General features: G+C 45.0%; 1 protein-coding gene across 3 annotated transcripts in view; it reads left to right on the plus strand.

The window, feature by feature from the left end:
- The window catches only part of LOC118382146 (disks large homolog 4-like), a 161,767-nt gene that overhangs the window by 16,024 nt on the left and 126,843 nt on the right, over positions 1–18,900 (plus strand). For 2 of the 3 annotated variants that reach the window (XM_052513768.1, XM_052513769.1), the window contains exon 3: positions 6,603–6,673. In XM_052513768.1, the coding sequence (XP_052369728.1) occupies positions 6,603–6,673 (71 nt within the window). Of the gene's footprint in view, positions 1–6,602; positions 6,674–9,571; positions 9,744–18,900 lie in introns of those variants that run through there. The other variant, XM_052513770.1, reaches the window with a different exon arrangement.

Raw genomic sequence — 18,900 nt, forward strand, 5'->3', positions numbered from 1 at the left:
CCTTGGAAGTGAGGGATCTAACATTAAGTAGCCCTGTTTTGAGATGTGAGGTATCATGATCTCTTTCAGTAATGACAGGAATGGAGGTGGTCTTTATCCTAGTGAGATTGCTAAGGCGAACACCGTCATGTTTAGTTTTGCCCAACCTTGGTCGAGGCACAGACACGGTCTTAATGGTGATAGCTGAGCTGACTACACTGACTGTGCTAGTGGCAGACTCCACTATGTTGGCTAACAGCCTGCTGTCTGGCCTGCACCCTAAACGGTAATTTAAAAAGTAAAAACCCTAAAGTTGTCAGGTAGCAAAGTATGTAAAAAAAAATAGAAATTGGCGAGTACGGACAAAGAGGTCCAACTCGACGGAAAATCTGCCTCCCTACAGCAGGTGGCGTTGATGATAGATGGATATCTGATAGGTAAAGAGTTTTCTGATAGATAGATAGATAGATAGATAGATAGATAGATAGATAGATATTTGATAGATAGATAGATAGATATCTGATAGACAAAGAGATTTCTGATAGATAGAGTTTTCTGATAGATAGAGTTTTCTGATAGATAGATAGATATCTGATATATAGATATATGATAGACAGAGATTTATGATAGTTAGACAGATATCTGATAGATAGCTATATAGTTATGTAATAGATATCTGATAGAGAGATATATAGATAGATATCTGATAGATTTTCTGGTTGATAGATAACTATTTGTCTATCAGATATCTATCTGACAAACAGATAGATAATTGATAGATAGATATCTAATAGATAAAGAGTTTTCTGATAGATAGATAGATATCTGATAGATAGATATAGATAGATATCAGACATCTGTTTTGTGTTTGCAGCGTGTGTGTTTTCAGTGTGTGTTTTCAGCGTGTGTGTGGTTTCAGTGTGTGTTTTCAGCGTGTGTGTTTTCAGTGTGTGTTTTCAGTGTGTGTGTGGTTTCAGTGTGTGTTTTCAGCGTGTGTGTTTTCAGTGTGTGTGTGGTTTCAGTGTGTGTTTTCAGCGTGTGTGTTTTCAGTGTGTGTTTTCAGCGTGTGTGTGTTTTCAGTGTGTGTTTTCAGCGTGTGTGTGGTTTCAGCGTGTGTGTGGTTTCAGTGTGTTTTCAGCGTGTGTGTGGTTTCAGTGTGCGTTTTCAGCGTGTGTGGTTTCAGTGTGCGTTTTCAGCGTGTGTGGTTTCAGTGTGTGTTTTCAGCGTGTGTGTGTTTTCAGCTTGTGTGTGTTTACAGTGTGTGGTTTCAGTGTGTGTGTGTATTTTCAGCGTGTGTGTTTACAGCGTGTGTGTGTTTTCAGCGTGTGTGTGTGTTTTCAGCGTGTGTGTGTGTTTTCAGCGTGTGTTTTCAGCGTGTGTGTGTTTTCAGCGTGTGTGTGTTTTCAGCGTGTGTGTTTACAGCGTGTGTGTGTTTTCAGCGTGTGTTTTCAGTGTGAGTGTTTTCAGCGTGTGTTTTCAGCGTGTGTGTGTTTACAGTGTGTGGTTTCAGTGTGTGTGTGTTTTCAGTGTGTGTTTACAGCGTGTGTGTGTTTTCAGCGTGTGTGTGTTTTTAGCATGTGTGTGTTTTCAGCGTGTGTTTTCAGTGTGTGTGTGTTTTCAGCGTGTGTGTGTTTTCAGTGTGTTTTCAGCATGTGTGTGTTTTCAGCGTGTGTGTGTTTTCAGTGTGTTTTCAGCGTGTGTGTGTTTTTAGCATGTGTGTGTTTTCAGTGTGTTTTCAGCGTGTGTTTTCAGTGTGTGTGTGTTTTCAGCGTGTGTGTGTTTTTAGCATGTGTGTGTTTTCAGCATGTGTGTGTTTTCAGTGTGTTTTCAGCGTGTGTTTTCAGTGTGTGTTTGTTTTCAGCGTGTGTGTGTTTTCAGTGTGTTTTCAGCGTGTGTTTTCAGTGTGTGTTTTCAGCGTGTGTTTTCAGTGTGTGTGTGTTTTCAGCGTGTGTCACAGACAGATATACCCCCCCCCTTGAAAATGTAGCAACAGGCAGACATACCGCCCGCTTGACAACGTACCAACAGACAGACATACCCCCCGCTTGACAACGTACCAACAGACAGACATACTGCCTGCTTGACAACGTACCAACAGACAGACATACCGCCCCCTTGACAACGTAGCAACAGGCAGACATACCGCCCGCTTGACAACGTACCAACAGACAGACATACCCCCGCTTGACAACGTACCAACAGACAGATATACCACCCCTTGACAACGTACCAACAGACAGACATACCCCCCTTGACAACGTACCAACAGACAGACATACCCCTGCTTGACAACGTACCAACAGACAGACATACCCCCGCTTGACAACGTACCAACAGACAGATATACCCCCGCTTGACAACGTACCAACAGACAGACATACCCCCGCTTGACAACGTACCAACAGACAGACATACCGCCCGCTTGACAACGTACCAACAGACAGACATACCGCCCCCATGACAATGTACCAACAGACAGACATACCCCCCGCTTGACAACGTACCAACAGACAGACATACCCCCCGCTTGACAACGTACCAACAGACAGATGTACCGCCCCCTTGACAACGTACCAACAGACAGACATACCGCCCCCTTGACAACGTACCACCAGACAGACATACCGCCCCCTTGACAACGTACCAACAGACAGACATACCGCCTGCTTGACAACGTACCAACAGACAGACATACTGCCCCCTTGACAACGTAGCAACAGGCAGACATACCGCCCGCTTGACAACGTACCAACAGACAGACATACCCCCGCTTGACAACGTACCAACAGACAGATATACCCCCTTGACAACGTACCAACAGACAGACATACCCCCCGCTTGACAACGTACCAACAGACAGATATACCCCCGCTTGACAACGTACCAACAGACAGACATACCGCCCGCTTGACAACGTACCAAGCAGTTAGATATACCGCCCCCTTGAGAACGTACCAACAGACAGATATACCCCCGCTTGACAACGTACCAACAGACAGATGTACCCCCCTTGACAACGTACCAACAGACAGATATACCCCCGCTTGACAACGTACCAACAGACAGACATACCCCCCCTTGACAACGTACCAACAGACAGATATACCCCCGCTTGACAACGTACCAACAGACAGATGTACCCCCCCTTGACAACGTACCAACAGACAGATATACCCCCGCTTGACAACGTACCAACAGGCAGACATACCCCCCGCTTGACAATGTACCAACAGACAGATGTACCGCCCCCTTGACAACGTACCAACAGACAGACATACCGCCCCCTTGACAACGTACCAACAGACAGACATACCGCCCCCTTGACAACGTACCAACAGACAGATATACCCCCGCTTGACAACGTACCAACAGACAGACATACCGCCCGCTTGACAACGTACCAAGCAGTTAGACATACCGCCCCCTTGAGAACGTACCAACAGACAGATATACCCCCGCTTGACAACGTACCAACAGACAGATGTACCCCCCCTTGACAACGTACCAACAGACAGATATACCCCCGCTTGACAACGTACCAACAGACAGACATACCCCCCCTTGACAACGTACCAACAGACAGATATACCCCCCCTTGACAACGTACCAACAGACAGACATACCGCCCGCTTGACAATGTACCAACAGGCAGACATAACCCCCGCTTGACAACGTACCAACAGACAGATATACCGCCCCCTTGACAACGTACCAACAGACAGACATACCGCCCCCTTGACAACGTACCAACAGACAGACATGCTCCCGCTTGACAACGTACCAACAGGCAGACATACCGCCCGCTTGACAACGTACCAACAGACAGACATACCGTCCCCGTGACAACGTACCAACAGACAGACATACCGCCCGCTTGACAACGTACCAACAGACAGACATACCGCCCGCTTGACAACGTACCAACAGACAGACATACCGCCCGCTTGACAACGTACCAACAGACAGATATACCGCCCCCTTGACAACGTACCAACAGACAGACATACCGCCCCCTTGACAACGTACCAACAGACAGACATGCTCCCCGCTTGACAACGTACCAACAGGCAGACATACCGCCCGCTTGACAACGTACCAACAGACAGACATACCGTCCCCGTGACAACGTACCAACAGACAGACATACCGCCCCCTTGACAACGTACCAACAGACAGATATACCGCCCCCTTGACAACGTACCAACAGACAGACATACCGCCCGCTTGACAACGTACCAACAGACAGACATACCGCCCGCTTGACAACGTACCAACAGACAGACATACCGCCCGCTTGACAACGTACCAACCAGTTGCCCCACTGAACAAAAGGATCGATGAACTTTGGCAGCAGAGAACTGGAAGGAAAGGTGGCCAAAGGTGCAATTGGCTTTGGGGGTGACCAGTGAAATATACCTGCTGAAGCGCGTGCTAGCTGAGATAAGGCGGGGCTTTACCTATAAAAGACTTATAGATGACCTGGAGCCAATGGGTTTGGCGATGAATATGAAGCGAGGGCCAGCCCACGAGAGCAATATAGGTCGCAGTGGTGGGTAGTATATGGGACTTTGGTGATAAAAAGAATGGCACTGTGATAGACTGCATCCAATTTGCTGAGTAGAGTGTTGGAGGCTATTTTGTAAATGACATCGCCAAAGTCAAGGATCGGTAGGATAGTCAGTTTTACGAGGGTATGTTTGACAGCCTGAGTGAAGGATGCTTTGTTGCGAAATAGGAAGCCGATTCTAGATTTAATTTTGGATTGGAGATGCTTAGAGTAGTGATGCTAGTCAGGCAGGCAGGTGCGGGCAGCGATCGGTTGAAGAGCATGCACTTAGTTTTACTTGCATTTAAGAGCAGTTGGAGGCCACAAAAGGTGAGTTGTATGGCATTGAAGCTTGTTTGGAGGTTAGATAGCACAGTGTCCAAGGAAGGGCCAGAAGTATACAGAATGGTGTCATCTGCGTAGAGGTGGATCAGAGAATCACCAGCAGCAAGAGCGACATCATTGATGTATACAGAGAAAAGAGTCGGCCCGAGAATTGAACCCTGTGGCACCCCCATAGAGACTGCCAGAGGTCTGGACAACAGGCCTCCCATTTGAAACACTGAACTCTGTCTGAGAAGTAGTTGGTGAACCAGGCGAGGCAGTCATTTGAGAAACCAAGGCTGTTGAGTCTGTCGATAAGAATGTGTTGATTGACAGAGTCGAAAGCCTTGGCCAGGTCGATGAATACAGCTGCACAGTATGGTATTTTATCGATGGCGGTTATGATGTCGTTTAGGACCTTAGGCGTGGCTGTGGTGCACCCATGACCAGCTCTGAAGCCAGATTGCATAGCGGAGAAGGTACGGTGGGATTCGAAATGGTCGGTGATCTGTTTGTTAACTTGGCTTTCGAAGACCTTAGAAAGGCAGGGTAGGATAGATATAGCTCTGTAGCAGTTTGGGTCTAGAGTGTCTCCCCCTTTGAAGAGGGGGATGACCGCAGCTGCTTTCCAATCTATGGGAATCTCAGACAATATGAAAGAGAGGTTCAACAGGCTAGTAATAGGGGTTGCAATAAATGCAATGGATAATTTTAGAAAGAGAGGGTCCAGATTGTCTAGCCCAGCTTATTTGTAGGGGTCCAGATTTGGCAGCTCTTTCAGAACATCAGCTATCTGGATTTGGGTGAAGGAGAAAGGGTGGGGGCTTTGGCGGGTTGCTGTGGAGGGTGCCGGGCTGTTGACTGGGGTAGGGGTGGCCAGGTGGAAAGCATGGCCAGCCGTAGAAAAATGCTTGTTGAAAGTATCGATTATTGTAGATTTATCGGTGGTGACAATATTTCCTAGCCTCAGTGCAGTGGGCAGCTGGGAGGAGGTGCTCATATTCTCCACGGACTTTACAGTGTCCCAGAACATTTTTGAGTTTGTGTTGCAGGAAGCAAATTTCTGTTTGAAAAAGCTAGCCTTGGCTTTCCTAACTGACTGTGTATATTGGTTCCTGACTTCCCTGAAAAGTTGCATATCGCGGGGACTGTTCAATGCTATTGCAGTCCGCCACAGGGTGTTTTGTGCTGGTCCAGGGCAGTCAAGTCTGGAGTGAACCAAGGGCTATATCTGTTCCTGGTTCTAAATGTTTTGTATGGGGCATGTTTCTTTAAGATGGTGAGGAAAGCACATTTAAAGAATAGCCAGGCATCCTCTACTGACGGGATGAGGTCAATATCCTAACCCTAACTCCGGACAGGTCGACTAGAAAGTGTTTCAGGGAGTGTTTGACGAGGGGTGGTCGTTTGATCATAGACCCATTACGGACGCAGGCAATGAGGCAGTGATCACTGAGATCCTGGTTGAAAACAGCAGAGTTGCATTTAGAGAGCAGGTTGGTTAGGATGATATCTACGAGGGTGCCCGTGGTTACGGATTTGGGGTTGTACCTGGTAGGTTCATTGATAATTTGTGTGAGATTGAGGGCATCTAGCATAGATTGTTGGACGGCCGGGGTGTTAAGCATATCCCAGTTTAGGTCACCTAACAGCACGAGCTCTGAAGATAGAAGGCGGCAATCAATTCACATATGGTGTCCAGGGCGCAGCTGGGGACATATCAGTTACTGACAACATTGCTCTCTCTCTCCAGATATCCAGGAGTTCTATGAGCTGACAGTGTTTGAGAACCAGAACAGCGACCAGGCGAACACACCTGGACTGGTAGGACACACCACCGCACGAGCGCTCGCGCACACACACACGCACGCACGCACGCACGCACGCACGTATGCACGCACGCACGCACGCACGCACGCACGCACGCACGCACGCACGCACGCACGCACGCACGCACGCACGCACGCACGCACGCACGCACGCACACACACACACACACACACACACACACACACACACACACACACACACACACACACACACACACACACACACACACACACACACACACACACACACACACACACACACACACACACACACACACAGTCTTGTACAGCTAATCTTGTGGGACACACAATTTAGTCCGAATCAAAATCCTATTTTCCCTCACCCTAACCCTAACCCATACTCTTACCCTAACCTTAACCCTAACCCTTTCCCTTTCCCTAGCCCCTAACCCATACTCTTACCCTAACCCTTTCCCTCACCCCTAACCCTAACCCATACTCTTACCCTAACCTTAACCCTAACCCTAAACCTAAACCTAATTCTAACCTTAACCCTAAACCCCCTAGAAATAGCAATTGACCTTATGGGGACTAACAACATGTCCTTATGGGGAATAACAACATGCCCTTATGGGGAATAACAACATGTCCTTATGGGGAATAACAACATGTCCTTATGGGGAATAACAACATGTCCTTATGGGGAATAACAACATGTCCTTATGTGGAATAACAACATGTCCTTATGGGGAATAACAACATGTCCTTATGGGGAATAACAACATGTCCTTATGGGGAATAACAACATGTCCTTATGGGGAATAACAACATGTCCTTATGGGGAATAACAACATGTCCTTATGGGGACTAACAACATGTCCTTATGGGGAATAACAACATGTCCTTATGGGGACTAACAACATGTCCTTATGGGGAATAACAACATGTCCTTATGGGGAATAACAACATGTCCTTATGGGGAATAACAACATGTCCTTATGGGGAATAACAACATGTCCTTATGGGGAATAACAACATGTCCTTATGGGGAATAACAACATGTCCTTATGGGGAATAACAACATGTCCTTATGGGGAATAACAACATGTCCAGTTGGTCAATAAGTATAGTTAAACACACACACACACACACACACACACACACACACACACACACACACACACACACACACACACACACACACACACACACACACACACACACACACACACACACACACACACACACACACACACACACACTACTTGCCTGCACCGATCCACATGGCAACACCCCTCACTGTCTCCTAGCAACAGCTGCACTATCACTGGGGTAACAGCTGCATAATGTTGTGGCAACACGACCCCAACCCCCAACTGCTCTCATCTCCCTCCATCTTCTCTCTCTCTTTCGTTCCTCCTCTCCTCCTCCTATCCCTTGCTATTTGTCATGCAATCAAATAGCTAGTGAGTCAGAAAGGACACTCTCTCTCCTCTCTCTCTCTCCTTTCCTCTCTCTTTCTCTCTGTCCTCTTTCTCTTTTTCTCTCTTTCTCTCTTTCTCTCCCTCTCTCTCTTTCTCTCCCTCTCTCTCTTTCTCCCTCTCTCTCTTTCTCTCTCTCTTTCTCTCTCTCTCTATCCCTTCCTATCTCTCCTTTCTCCCTCTCCCTCTCCCTCTCCCTCCCTCTCTCTATCCCTTCCTATCTCTCCTCCCTCTTCTCTCACCTCTCTATCTATTTCTCCCTCTCCCTCTCCCTCTCCCTCTCCCTCTCCCTCTCCCTCTCCCTCTCCCTCTCCCTCTCCCTCTCCCCCTCCCTCTCCCCTCTCCCTCTCCCTCTCCCTCTCCCTCTCTCCCTCTCCCTCTCCCTCTCTCTATCCCTCTCTCTATCCCTTCCTATCTCTCCTTCCTCTTCTCTCACCTCTCTATCTATTTCTCTCTCTCTCTCTCTCTCTCTCTCTCTCTCTCTCTCTCTCTCTCTCTCTCTCTCTCTCTCTCTCTCTCTCTCTCTCTCTATCCCCTCCTATCTCTCCTTCCTCTGCTCTCACCTCTCTCCCTCTCCCTCTTTCTCTCTCTCTCTCTCTATCTCTCCCTCTCTCCTTCGTAATGGAGTGATAGCATCATCCCCTCTCCCTCTCTCCTTCGTAATGGAGTGATAGCATCATCCCCTCTCCCTCTCTCCTTCGTAATGGAGTGATAGCATCATCCCCTCTCCCTTACTTTCATTCTCCTTCTACTATCTCTTCTCTCTCTCCTATTTTATACCTCTCTCTTCTATTTCCTACCTAAGCCCTCCACATTCAAAATACTGACTCACCTACCCACATCCCTCTCTGTCTGTCTCTGTCCCTGTCCCCCCTCTCTCTCTCTCTCTCTCTCTCTCTCTCTCTCTCTCTCTCTCTCCTCTCTCTCTCTCTCTGTCTCCCCCTCTCTCTCTGTCTCCCCCTCGCTCTCTCTCTCTCTGTCTCCCCCTCTCTCTCTCTCTCTCTCTCTCTCTCTCTCTCTCTCTCTCTCTCTCTCTCTCTCTCTCTCTCTGTCTCCCCCTCTCTCTCTGTCTGTCTCTGTCTCCCCCTCCCCCCTCTCTCTCTGTCTCCCCCTCTCTGTCTGTCTGTCTCTGTCTCCCCTCTCTCTCTCTCTCTCTCTCTCTCTCTCTCTCTCTCTCTCTCTCTCCCTCTCTCTCTGTCTCCCTCTCTCTCTACTCTCTCTTTTTCTCTCTCTCTTTCTCTACTCTCTCTCTCTTTCTTTCTCTCTCGCTCTCTCTCGCTCTCTCTCTCGCTCTCTCTCTCTCTCTCTCTCTCTCTCTACTCTCTCTTTTTCTCTCTCTTTCTCTCTCTCGCTCTCTTTCTCTCTCTTATTGCAATCTGATCCCACCTCCTCTTTCTCTCCCCCTCCTTGTTCTGTATTTATCTCTCTCTCTGTCTGGTATTGGATCTCAGTCTATCTGAGAGACTGAAGGGTTGAGGAGGAGGAGAGGAGAAAGGGAAGAAGGGATAGACAGGCGGACGGACGGAGAGGGGTAGAAGAGGGGGAGGGTGAGGGGTGGAGGAGAGGAATGAGGAGAGACCTGTCTGTGTGGAAATGGACTGTCTCTGTATCGTCACCACGAAGGTAAGACACCTGTCTGTCTGTGTGTCTGTCTTGTCTGTCTGTGTGCGCGCGCGCGCGTGTGTGTGTGTGTGTCCGTGTGTGCGTGTGTGTGTGTGAGAGACACGTGCGTTTGTGTCAGACACAGGGAAAGGCACGTGTGTGTGTATATGAGAGAGATGCGTTCGTATGCAAGAGGTGTGTTTGAGAGAGTGAGGGAGACACGTGTGTCCTATTCCATATTCCTGTGTTTGTGGTGCCCAACATTTCATCGGTAGTAGTTGGAAGCCACTGCTGTGGCAAAAATCAACTGTGATTTTTGGGTTTCTTCAATTCTTCAACTATCAGTTCTCGTCCTAATTCTGTAAGATTTCCATACATATATATCTATGAGCTATATTTGCATTGTCATTTATTTGAGTTAGCATTGCTTTGAGTTACCATTGCTTTGAGTAAGCCTAGGTTTGAGTCAGCCTAGCTTTGAGTTAGCCTAGCTTTGAGTTAACATTGCTTTGAGTTAGCCTAGCTTTGAGTAAGCCTAAGTTTGAGTCAGCCTAGCTTTGAGTCAGCCTAGCTTTGAGTTAACATTGCTTTGAGTTAGCCTAGCTTTGAGTCACCCTAGCTTTGCGTTAGCCTAGCTTTGAGTTAGCCTAGTTTTGAGTCAGCCTTGCTTTGAGTTAAACCTAGGCTAACTCAAAGCAATGTTGAGTCAGCCTAGCTTTGAGTCAGCTTTGAGTTAACATTGCTTTGAGTTAGCCTAGCTTTGAGTTAGCCTAGCTTTGAGTTAGCCTAGCTTTGAGTTACCATTGCTTTGAGTTACCATTTGAGTTAAACCTAGGCTAATTCAAAGCAATGTTGATTAAGCCTAGGTTTGAGTCAGCCTAGCTTTGAGTTAGCCTAGCTTTGAGTTAACATTGCTTTGAGTTAGCCTAGCTTTGAGTAAGCCTAAGTTTGAGTCAGCCTAGCTTTGAGTTAGCCTAAATTTGAGTTAACATTGCTTTGAGTTAGCCTAGGTTTGAGTCAGCCTAGCTTTGAGTTAAACCTAGGCTAACTCAAAGCAATGTTGAGTCAGCCTAGCTTTGAGTCAGCCTAGCTTTGAGTTACCATTGCTTTGAGTTAGCCTAGCTTTGAGTCACCCTAGCTTTGCGTTAGCCTAGCTTTGAGTTAGCCTAGTTTTGAGTCAGCCTAGCTTTGAGTCAGCCTAGCTTTGAGTGTCTCTGTCCGGAATATTTGCTCTCTTGAGGGGGATACTAAGAAGCAAGATAGATCTACTCAGGCTTTTATAACACTAGCCAGCTTCAGTTAGCTTCATATTCCAGGTCAGGTTTTTATAAAGCTAGCCAGCTTCAGTTAGCTTCACATTCCAGCTCAGCCTTTTATAACGCTAGCCAGCTTCAGTTAGCTTCACATTCAAGCTCAGCTTTTTATAACGCTAGCCAGCTTCAGTTAGCTTCACATTCAAGCTCAGCCTTTTATAAAGCTAGCCAGCTTCAGTTAGCTTCACATTCAAGCTCAGCTTTTTATAACGCTAGCCAGCTTCAGTTAGCTTCACATTCAAGCTCAGCCTTTTATAAAGCTAGCCAGCTTCAGTTAGCTTCACATTCAAGCTCAGCCTTTTATAACGCTAGCCAGCTTCAGTTAGCTTCACAGTCCAGCTCAGGCTATATCAGTACTACGAAGATGGATATTGATCGTGCACCTGCAACTCTCTCAAGCCTGCTCGAGCTTGGCATGTAACTGCACGTTGATGTCGCACAAGGTTAGTCAAACGACAAACTCTCGAGACAATACTGAAACATCAATCCATGGGCGAGTCAGTGCCACATTTTCATTTGTGCCAAAATGAAAACGGATGAAAAGTTATCTTGCAAATCCAGCTATGGAGTGAAAGGCTTTTAGAATCAGCTATGGTCTGAAAGGCTTTTAGAATCAGCTATGGTCTGAAAGGCTTTTAGAATCAGCTATGGTCTGAAAGGCTTTTAGAATCAGCTATGGTCTGAAAGGCTTTTAGAATCAGCTACGGAGTGAAAGGCTTTTAGAATCAGCTATGGAGTAAAAGGCTTTTAGAATCAGCTATGGTCTGAAAGGCTTTTAGAATCAGCTATGGTCTGAAAGGCTTTTAGAATCAGCTATGGTCTGAAAGGCTTTTAGAATCAGCTATGGAGTGAAAGGCTTTTAGAATCAGCTATGGAGTGAAAGGCTTTTAGAATCAGCTATGGTGTGAAAGGCTTTTAGAATCAGCTATGGTCTGAAAGGCTTTTAGAATCAGCTATGGAGTGAAAGGCTTTTAGAATCAGCTATGGTCTGAAAGGCTTTTAGAATCAGCTATGGAGTGAAAGGCTTTTAGAATCAGCTATGGAGTGAAAGGGTTTTAGAATCAGCTATGGAGTGAAAGGCTTTTAGAATCAGCTATGGAGTGAAAGGCTTTTAGAATCAGCTATGGAGTGAAAGGCTTTTAGAATCAGCTATGGTCTGAAAGGCTTTTAGAATCAGCTATGGAGTGAAAGGCTTTTAGAATCAGCTATGGTCTGAAAGGCTTTTAGAATCAGCTATGGTCTGAAAGGCTTTAGAATCAGCCATGGAGTGAAAGGCTTTTAGAATCAGCTATGGTCTGAAAGGCTTTTAGAATCTGCTACGGTCTGAAAGGCTTTAGAATCAGCTATGGAGTGAAAGGCTTTTAGAATCAGCTATGGTCTGAAAGGCTTTTAGAATCAGCTATGGAGTGAAAGGCTTTTAGAATCAGCTATGGAGTGAAAGGCTTTTAGAATCAGCTATGGAGTGAAAGGCTTTTAGAATCAGCTATGGAGTGAAAGGCTTTTAGAATCAGCTATGGTCTGAAAGGCTTTAGAATCAGCTATGGAGTGAAAGGCTTTTAGAATCAGCTATGGAGTGAAAGGCTTTAGAATCAGCTATGGAGTGAAAGGGTTTTAGAATCAGCTATGGTCTGAAAGGCTTTAGAATCAGCTATGGAGTGAAAGGCTTTTAGAATCAGCTATGGTCTGAAAGGCTTTAGAATCAGCTATGGAGTGAAAGGCTTTTAGAATCAGCTATGGAGTGAAAGGCTTTTAGAATCAGGCTTTTTACAGACAGGCTCTTGACAGACAGGCTCTTGACAGACAGGCTCTTGACAGACAGTCTCTTGACAGGCTCTTTCTGTCATTACTAAATGCTTTCTGTGATTACTAAATGCTTTCTGTGATTACTAAATGCATTCTGTGATTACTAAATGCTTTCTGTGATTACTAAATTCGTTCTGTGATTACTAAATTCATTCTGTGATTACTAAATGCGTTCTGTGATTACTAAATGCGTTCTGTGATTACTAAATGCATTATGTGATTACTAAATGCATTCTGTGATTACTAAATGCATTCTGTGATTACTAAATGCATTCTGTGATTACTAAATGCATTCTGTGATTACTAAATGCGTTCTGTGATTACTAAATGCATTCTGTGATTACTAAATGCATTCTGTGATTACTAAATGCATTCTGTGATTACTAAATGCATTCTGTGATTACTAAATGCATTCTGTGATTACTAAATGCGTTCTGTTATTACTAAATGCATTCTGTGATTACTAAATGCATTCTGTGATTACTAAATGCGTTGTTAGATTATTAAATGCGTTCTGTGATTACTAAATGCATTCTGTGATTATTACATGCATTCTGTGATTACTAAATGCATTGTGTGATTACTAAATGCATTCTGTGATTACTAAATGCATTATGTGATTACTAAATGCGTTCTGTGATTACTAAATGCGTTCTGTTATTACTAAATGTGTTCTGTGATTAAACAATGCATTCTGTGATTACTAAATGCGTTCTGTTATTACTAAATGCGTTCTGTTATTACTAAATGCATTCTGTGATTACTAAATGCATTCTGTGATTACTAAATGCATTCTGTGATTACTAAATGCATTGTGTGATTACTAAATGCATTGTGTGATTACTAAATGCATTCTGCGATTACTAAATGCATTATGTGATTACTAAATGCGTTCTGTGATTACTAATTGCATTATGTGATTACTAAATGTGCTCTGTTATTACTAAATGCATTATGTGATTACTAAATGCGTTCTGTTATTGCTAAATGCATTCTGTGATTACTAAATGCGTTGTTAGATTATTAAATGCGCTCTGTGATTACTAATGCATTCTGTGATTACTAAATGCGTTCTGTGATTACTAAATGCGTTCTGTGATTACTAAATGCGTTCTGTTATTAATAAATGCGTTGTTAGATTATTAAATGCATTCTGTGATTACTAAATGCATTCTGTGATTACTAAATGCATTCTGTGATTACTAAATGCATTCTGTGATTACTAAATGCATTCTGTGATTACTAAATGCATTCTGTGATTACTAAATGCGTTGTTAGATTATTAAATGCATTCTGTGATTACTAAATGCATTGTGTGATTACTAAATGCATTGTGTGATTACTAAATGCATTCTGTGATTACTAAATGCATTCTGTGATTACTAAATGCATTCTGTGATTACATTTACATTTACATTTAAGTCATTTAGCAGACGCTCTTATCCAGAGCGACTTACAAATTGGTGCATACACCTTATGACATCCAGTGGAACAGCCACTTTACAATAGTGCATCTAAATCTTTTTTGGGGGGTGAGAAGGATTACTTACCCTATCCTAGGTATTCCTTGAAGAGGTGGGGTTTCAGGTGTCTCCGGAAGGTGGTGATTGACTCCGCTGTCCTGGCGTCGTGAGGGAGTTTGTTCCACCATTGGGGGGCCAGAGCAGCAAACAGTTTTGACTGGGCTGAGCGGGAACTGTACTTCCTCAGTGGTAGGGAGGCGAGCAGGCCAGAGGTGGATGAACGCAGTGCCCTTGTTTGGGTGTAGGGCCTGATCAGAGCCTGGAGATACTGAGGTGCCGTTCCCCTCACAGCTCCGTAGGCAAGCACCATGGTCTTGTAGCGGATGCGAGCTTCAACTGGAAGCCAGTGGAGAGAGCGGAGGAGCGGGGTGACGTGAGAGAACTTGGGAAGGTTGAACACCAGACGGGCTGCGGCGTTCTGGATGAGTTGTAGGGGTTTAATGGCACAGGCAGGGAGCCCAGCCAACAGCGAGTTGCAGTAATCAAGACGGGAGATGACAAGTGCCTGGATTAGGACCTGCGCCGCTTCCTGTGTGAGGCAGGGTCGTACTCTGCGGATGTTGTAGAGCATGAACCTACAGGAACGGGACACTGCATTGATGTTAGTTGAGAACGACAGGGTGTTGTCCAGGATCACGCCAAGGTTCTTAGCGCTCTGGGAGGAGGACACAATGGAGTTGTCAACCGTGATGGCGAGATCATGGAACGGGCAGTCCTTCCCCGGGAGGAAGAGGAGCTCCGTCTTGCTGAGGTTCAGCTTGAGGTGGTGATCCATCATCCACACTGATATGTCTGCCAGACATGCAGAGATGCGATTCGCCACCTGGTCATCAGAAGGGGGAAAGGAGAAGATTAATTGTGTGTCGTCTGCATAGCAATGATAGGAGAGACCATGTGAGGTTATGACAGAGCCAAGTGACTTGGTGTATAGCGTATTACTAAATGCGTTGTTAGATTATTAAATGCATTGTGTGATTACTAAATGCATTGTGTGATTACTAAATGCATTGTGTGATTACTAAATGCATTCTGTGATTACTAAATGCGTTCTGTTATTACTAAATGCGTTCTGTGATTACTAAATGCATTCTGTGATTCCTAAATGCATTCTGTGATTACTAAATGCATTGTGTGATTACTAAATGCATTCTGTGATTACTAAATGCTTTCTGTGATTACTAAATGCGTTCTGTTATTACTAAATGCATTATGCGCTCTGTTATTACTAAATGCGCTCTGTGATTACTAAATGCGCTCTGTTATTCCTAAATGCATTCTGTGATTACTAAATGCGTTCTGTTATTACTAAATGCGTTCTGTGATTACTAAATGCATTCTGTGATTACTAAATGCATTCTGTGATTACTAAATGCATTCTGTGATTACTAAATGCATTCTGTGATTACTAAATGCGTTCTGTTATTACGAAATTATTACTGTTAATTCTTATTGTTTATTTTACTTTGGTTTATTATCTATTTGACTTACTTTGGTAATATTAACATATGTTTCCAATGACAATAAAGCCCTTAAATTGAATTGAAATGGCAAATTGAATTGAGAGGGGTAGGGAGGCAGACCTGGCTCTCAAGAGAAGACAGGCTATGTGCTCACTGCACACAAAATGAGTTGGAAACTGAGCTGCACTTCACAAAATGAGTTGGAAACTGAGCTGCACTTCCTAACCTCCTGCCAAATGTAGGACCATAATAGACACATATTTCCCTCAGATTACACAAAACCATAAAGAATTTGAAAACAAACCCAATTTTGATAAACTCCCATGAAATTCCACAGTGTTTTATCACAGCAGCAAGATATGTGACCTGTTGCCACAAGAAAAGGGCAACCAGTGAAGAACAAACACCGTTGTAAATACAACCTATATTTATGCTTATTTTTTTTCCCTTTGTAATTCAACTATTTGCACATGATATTACATTTGAAATGTCTTTATTCTTTTGGAATCTTTTGTGAGTGTAATGTTTACTGTTCATTTTTAAAATATGTTTATTGTTCAGTTGCTTTGGCAACGTTAACGTGTTTCAATAAAGCCCTTAGATTGAAATGTGTGTGAGAGAGGGAGAGAGGGAGAGAGGGAGAGAGGGGGAGGGAGGGGGGAGAGAGGGGGGGGAGAGAGGGGAGAGAGAGGGGGGAGAGAGGGAGAGAGAGGGGGAGAGAGAGGGGGAGAGAGAGGGGGAGAGAGGGAGAGAGAGAGGGAGAGAGAGAGGGAGAGAGAGAGGGAGAGAGAGAGGGGGAGAGGAGAGGGAGGGAGGGAGAGAGAGAGAGGAGAGAGAGAGGGAGAGAGAGAGGGAGAGAGAGGGAGAGAGGGAGAGAGAGAGGGAGAGAGAGAGGGAGGGAGGGAGGGAGAGAGAGAGGGGGAGAGAGGGAGATATGAAGGAGAACATATTGAAATAATTCTACTTCAGACACTGAGAGGTAAAAATAGATATAGTTAGTGCTATATTTGGGCTCCAACTCTGTTTTAAGTTGTGATCTCTCTCTCTCGCACCTGCACACACACGTGCACATTTTTAAATAAAAAAATTACATAAGTATTCAGACCTTTTTCTGTGAGACTTGAAATTGAGCTCAGGTGCATCTTGTTTCCACCTGTGGTAAATTCAATTGATTGGACATGATTTGTAACCAGGCAAGTCAGTTAAGAACAAATTCTTATTTTCAATGACGGCCTAGGAACAGTGGGTTAACTGCCTGTTCAGGGGCAGAACGACAGATTTGTACCTTGTCAGCTCGGGTTTTGAACTTGCAACCTTCCGGTTACTAGTCCAACGCTCTAACCACTAGGCTACCCTGTGTCTGTGGGGCGACGAGGTTCTACTTCTCGTTCTTGGTACAACATAGTACCAAGACATTAGGGATATATATCAATTGTCATTTTAGACACTCCCATTCTGGACAAGCTCACGGAGACACAGTGACTGGCACACAGGCATTGTGGAGACAAGAGATAATTGGTTCCCCCTCAATCATCCCTTCACATGGTTTAAAAGATATGTTTACATATGAAGACAAGCTTGACCTCTCCCCTCTCTGCGGCCCAATAGTTATTTTCCACCATAATTTGCAAATAAATTCATTAAAAATCCAACTGATTTTCTGGATTTTTTTTCTTCTCATTTTGTCTGTCATAGTTGAAGTGAACCTATGATGAAAATTACAGGCCTCTCCCATCGTTTTAAGTGGGAGAACTTGCACAATTGGTGGCTGACTAAATACTTGTTTTGCCCCACTGTATGTATGTATGTGTGTGTGTGTGTGTGTGTGTGTGTGTGTGTGTGTGTGTGTGTGTGTGTGTGTGTGTGTGTGTGTGTGTGTGTGTGTGTGTGTGTGTGTGTGTGTGTGTGTGTGTGTGTGTGTGTGTGTGTGTGTGTGTGTGTGTGTGTGTGTGTGTGTGTATGTATGTATGTATGTATGTATGTACAGTGTGTGTGGAAAATGTACAATGTACCGTGGATCAACGCTTTAAAGAGATGTACAATATGAACATAATTAATAACAATAATAATCGATATTGTCAACGGGACAACAGTAATAACAATAACCAAGGGTCACAATAACCATTGAACAATAACAATATAGAGGACAGGTTGGTCTGTCAGACGCTGTCCCTCATCTTATGTCAGGCAGCAATGTAGTGCGCTGCCAACCCACAGCTCTCTGCGTCCTCCCCCAACAGGACAGGTAGCCTTTTCTCATCAGAGAGGTCTTCAATGTAGTGCGCTGCCAACCCACAGCTCTCTGCGTCCTCCCCCAACAGGACGGGTAGCCTATCCTCATCAGAGAGGTCTTCAATGTAGTGCGCTGCCAACCCACAGCTCTCTGCGTCCTCCCCCAACAGGACGGGTAGCCTATCCTCATCAGAGAGGTCTTTGAAACCTTGAATAAGAGTTTTAAATTTGGGGAAATGACATTCTAATTGTTTTATAAACATATTTTTGACATTTTGTCAGGAAAATGCAGCTCTGTCTCAGGTTCTGCTGTGGTGCAGTGGTTGCACAGCCTTTCCTCTACAGGGAGCCAGGTTTTCCTGTGTCTACCCTTCTCAATGGCAAGGCTGTGCTCACTGAGCCTGTATTTTGTCAAGGTTGTCTAAGGTTTTGATCAGTAACCATGGTCAAATATTTAGCCACGGTGTACTGTTGATTTAGGGCCAGATAGCACAGCATTTTTTGTGCTTGTGTTTCCCAATAAGCAATGTAGTTCAGTGTGTTAGTAGAACAGGTTAGTGAACTCAGCCCCAGGACCAGCTGGATGAGGGGACTGAGACTTCAGTGTGTTAGTAGAACAGGTTAGTGAACTCAGCCCCAGGACCAGCTGGATGAGGGGACTGAGACTTCAGTGTGTTAGTAGAACAGGTTAGTGAACTCAGCCCCAGGACCAGCTGGATGAGGGGACTGAGGCTTCAGTGTGTTAGTAGAACAGGTTTGTGAACTCAGCCCCAGGACCAGCTGGCTGAGGGGACTGAGGCTTCAGTGTGTTAGTAGAACAGGTTAGTGAACTCAGCCCCAGGACCAG

This window comes from Oncorhynchus keta, unplaced genomic scaffold (assembly GCF_023373465.1).
Source record: "Oncorhynchus keta strain PuntledgeMale-10-30-2019 unplaced genomic scaffold, Oket_V2 Un_scaffold_14044_pilon_pilon, whole genome shotgun sequence".
NCBI lineage: Eukaryota > Metazoa > Chordata > Actinopteri > Salmoniformes > Salmonidae > Oncorhynchus > Oncorhynchus keta.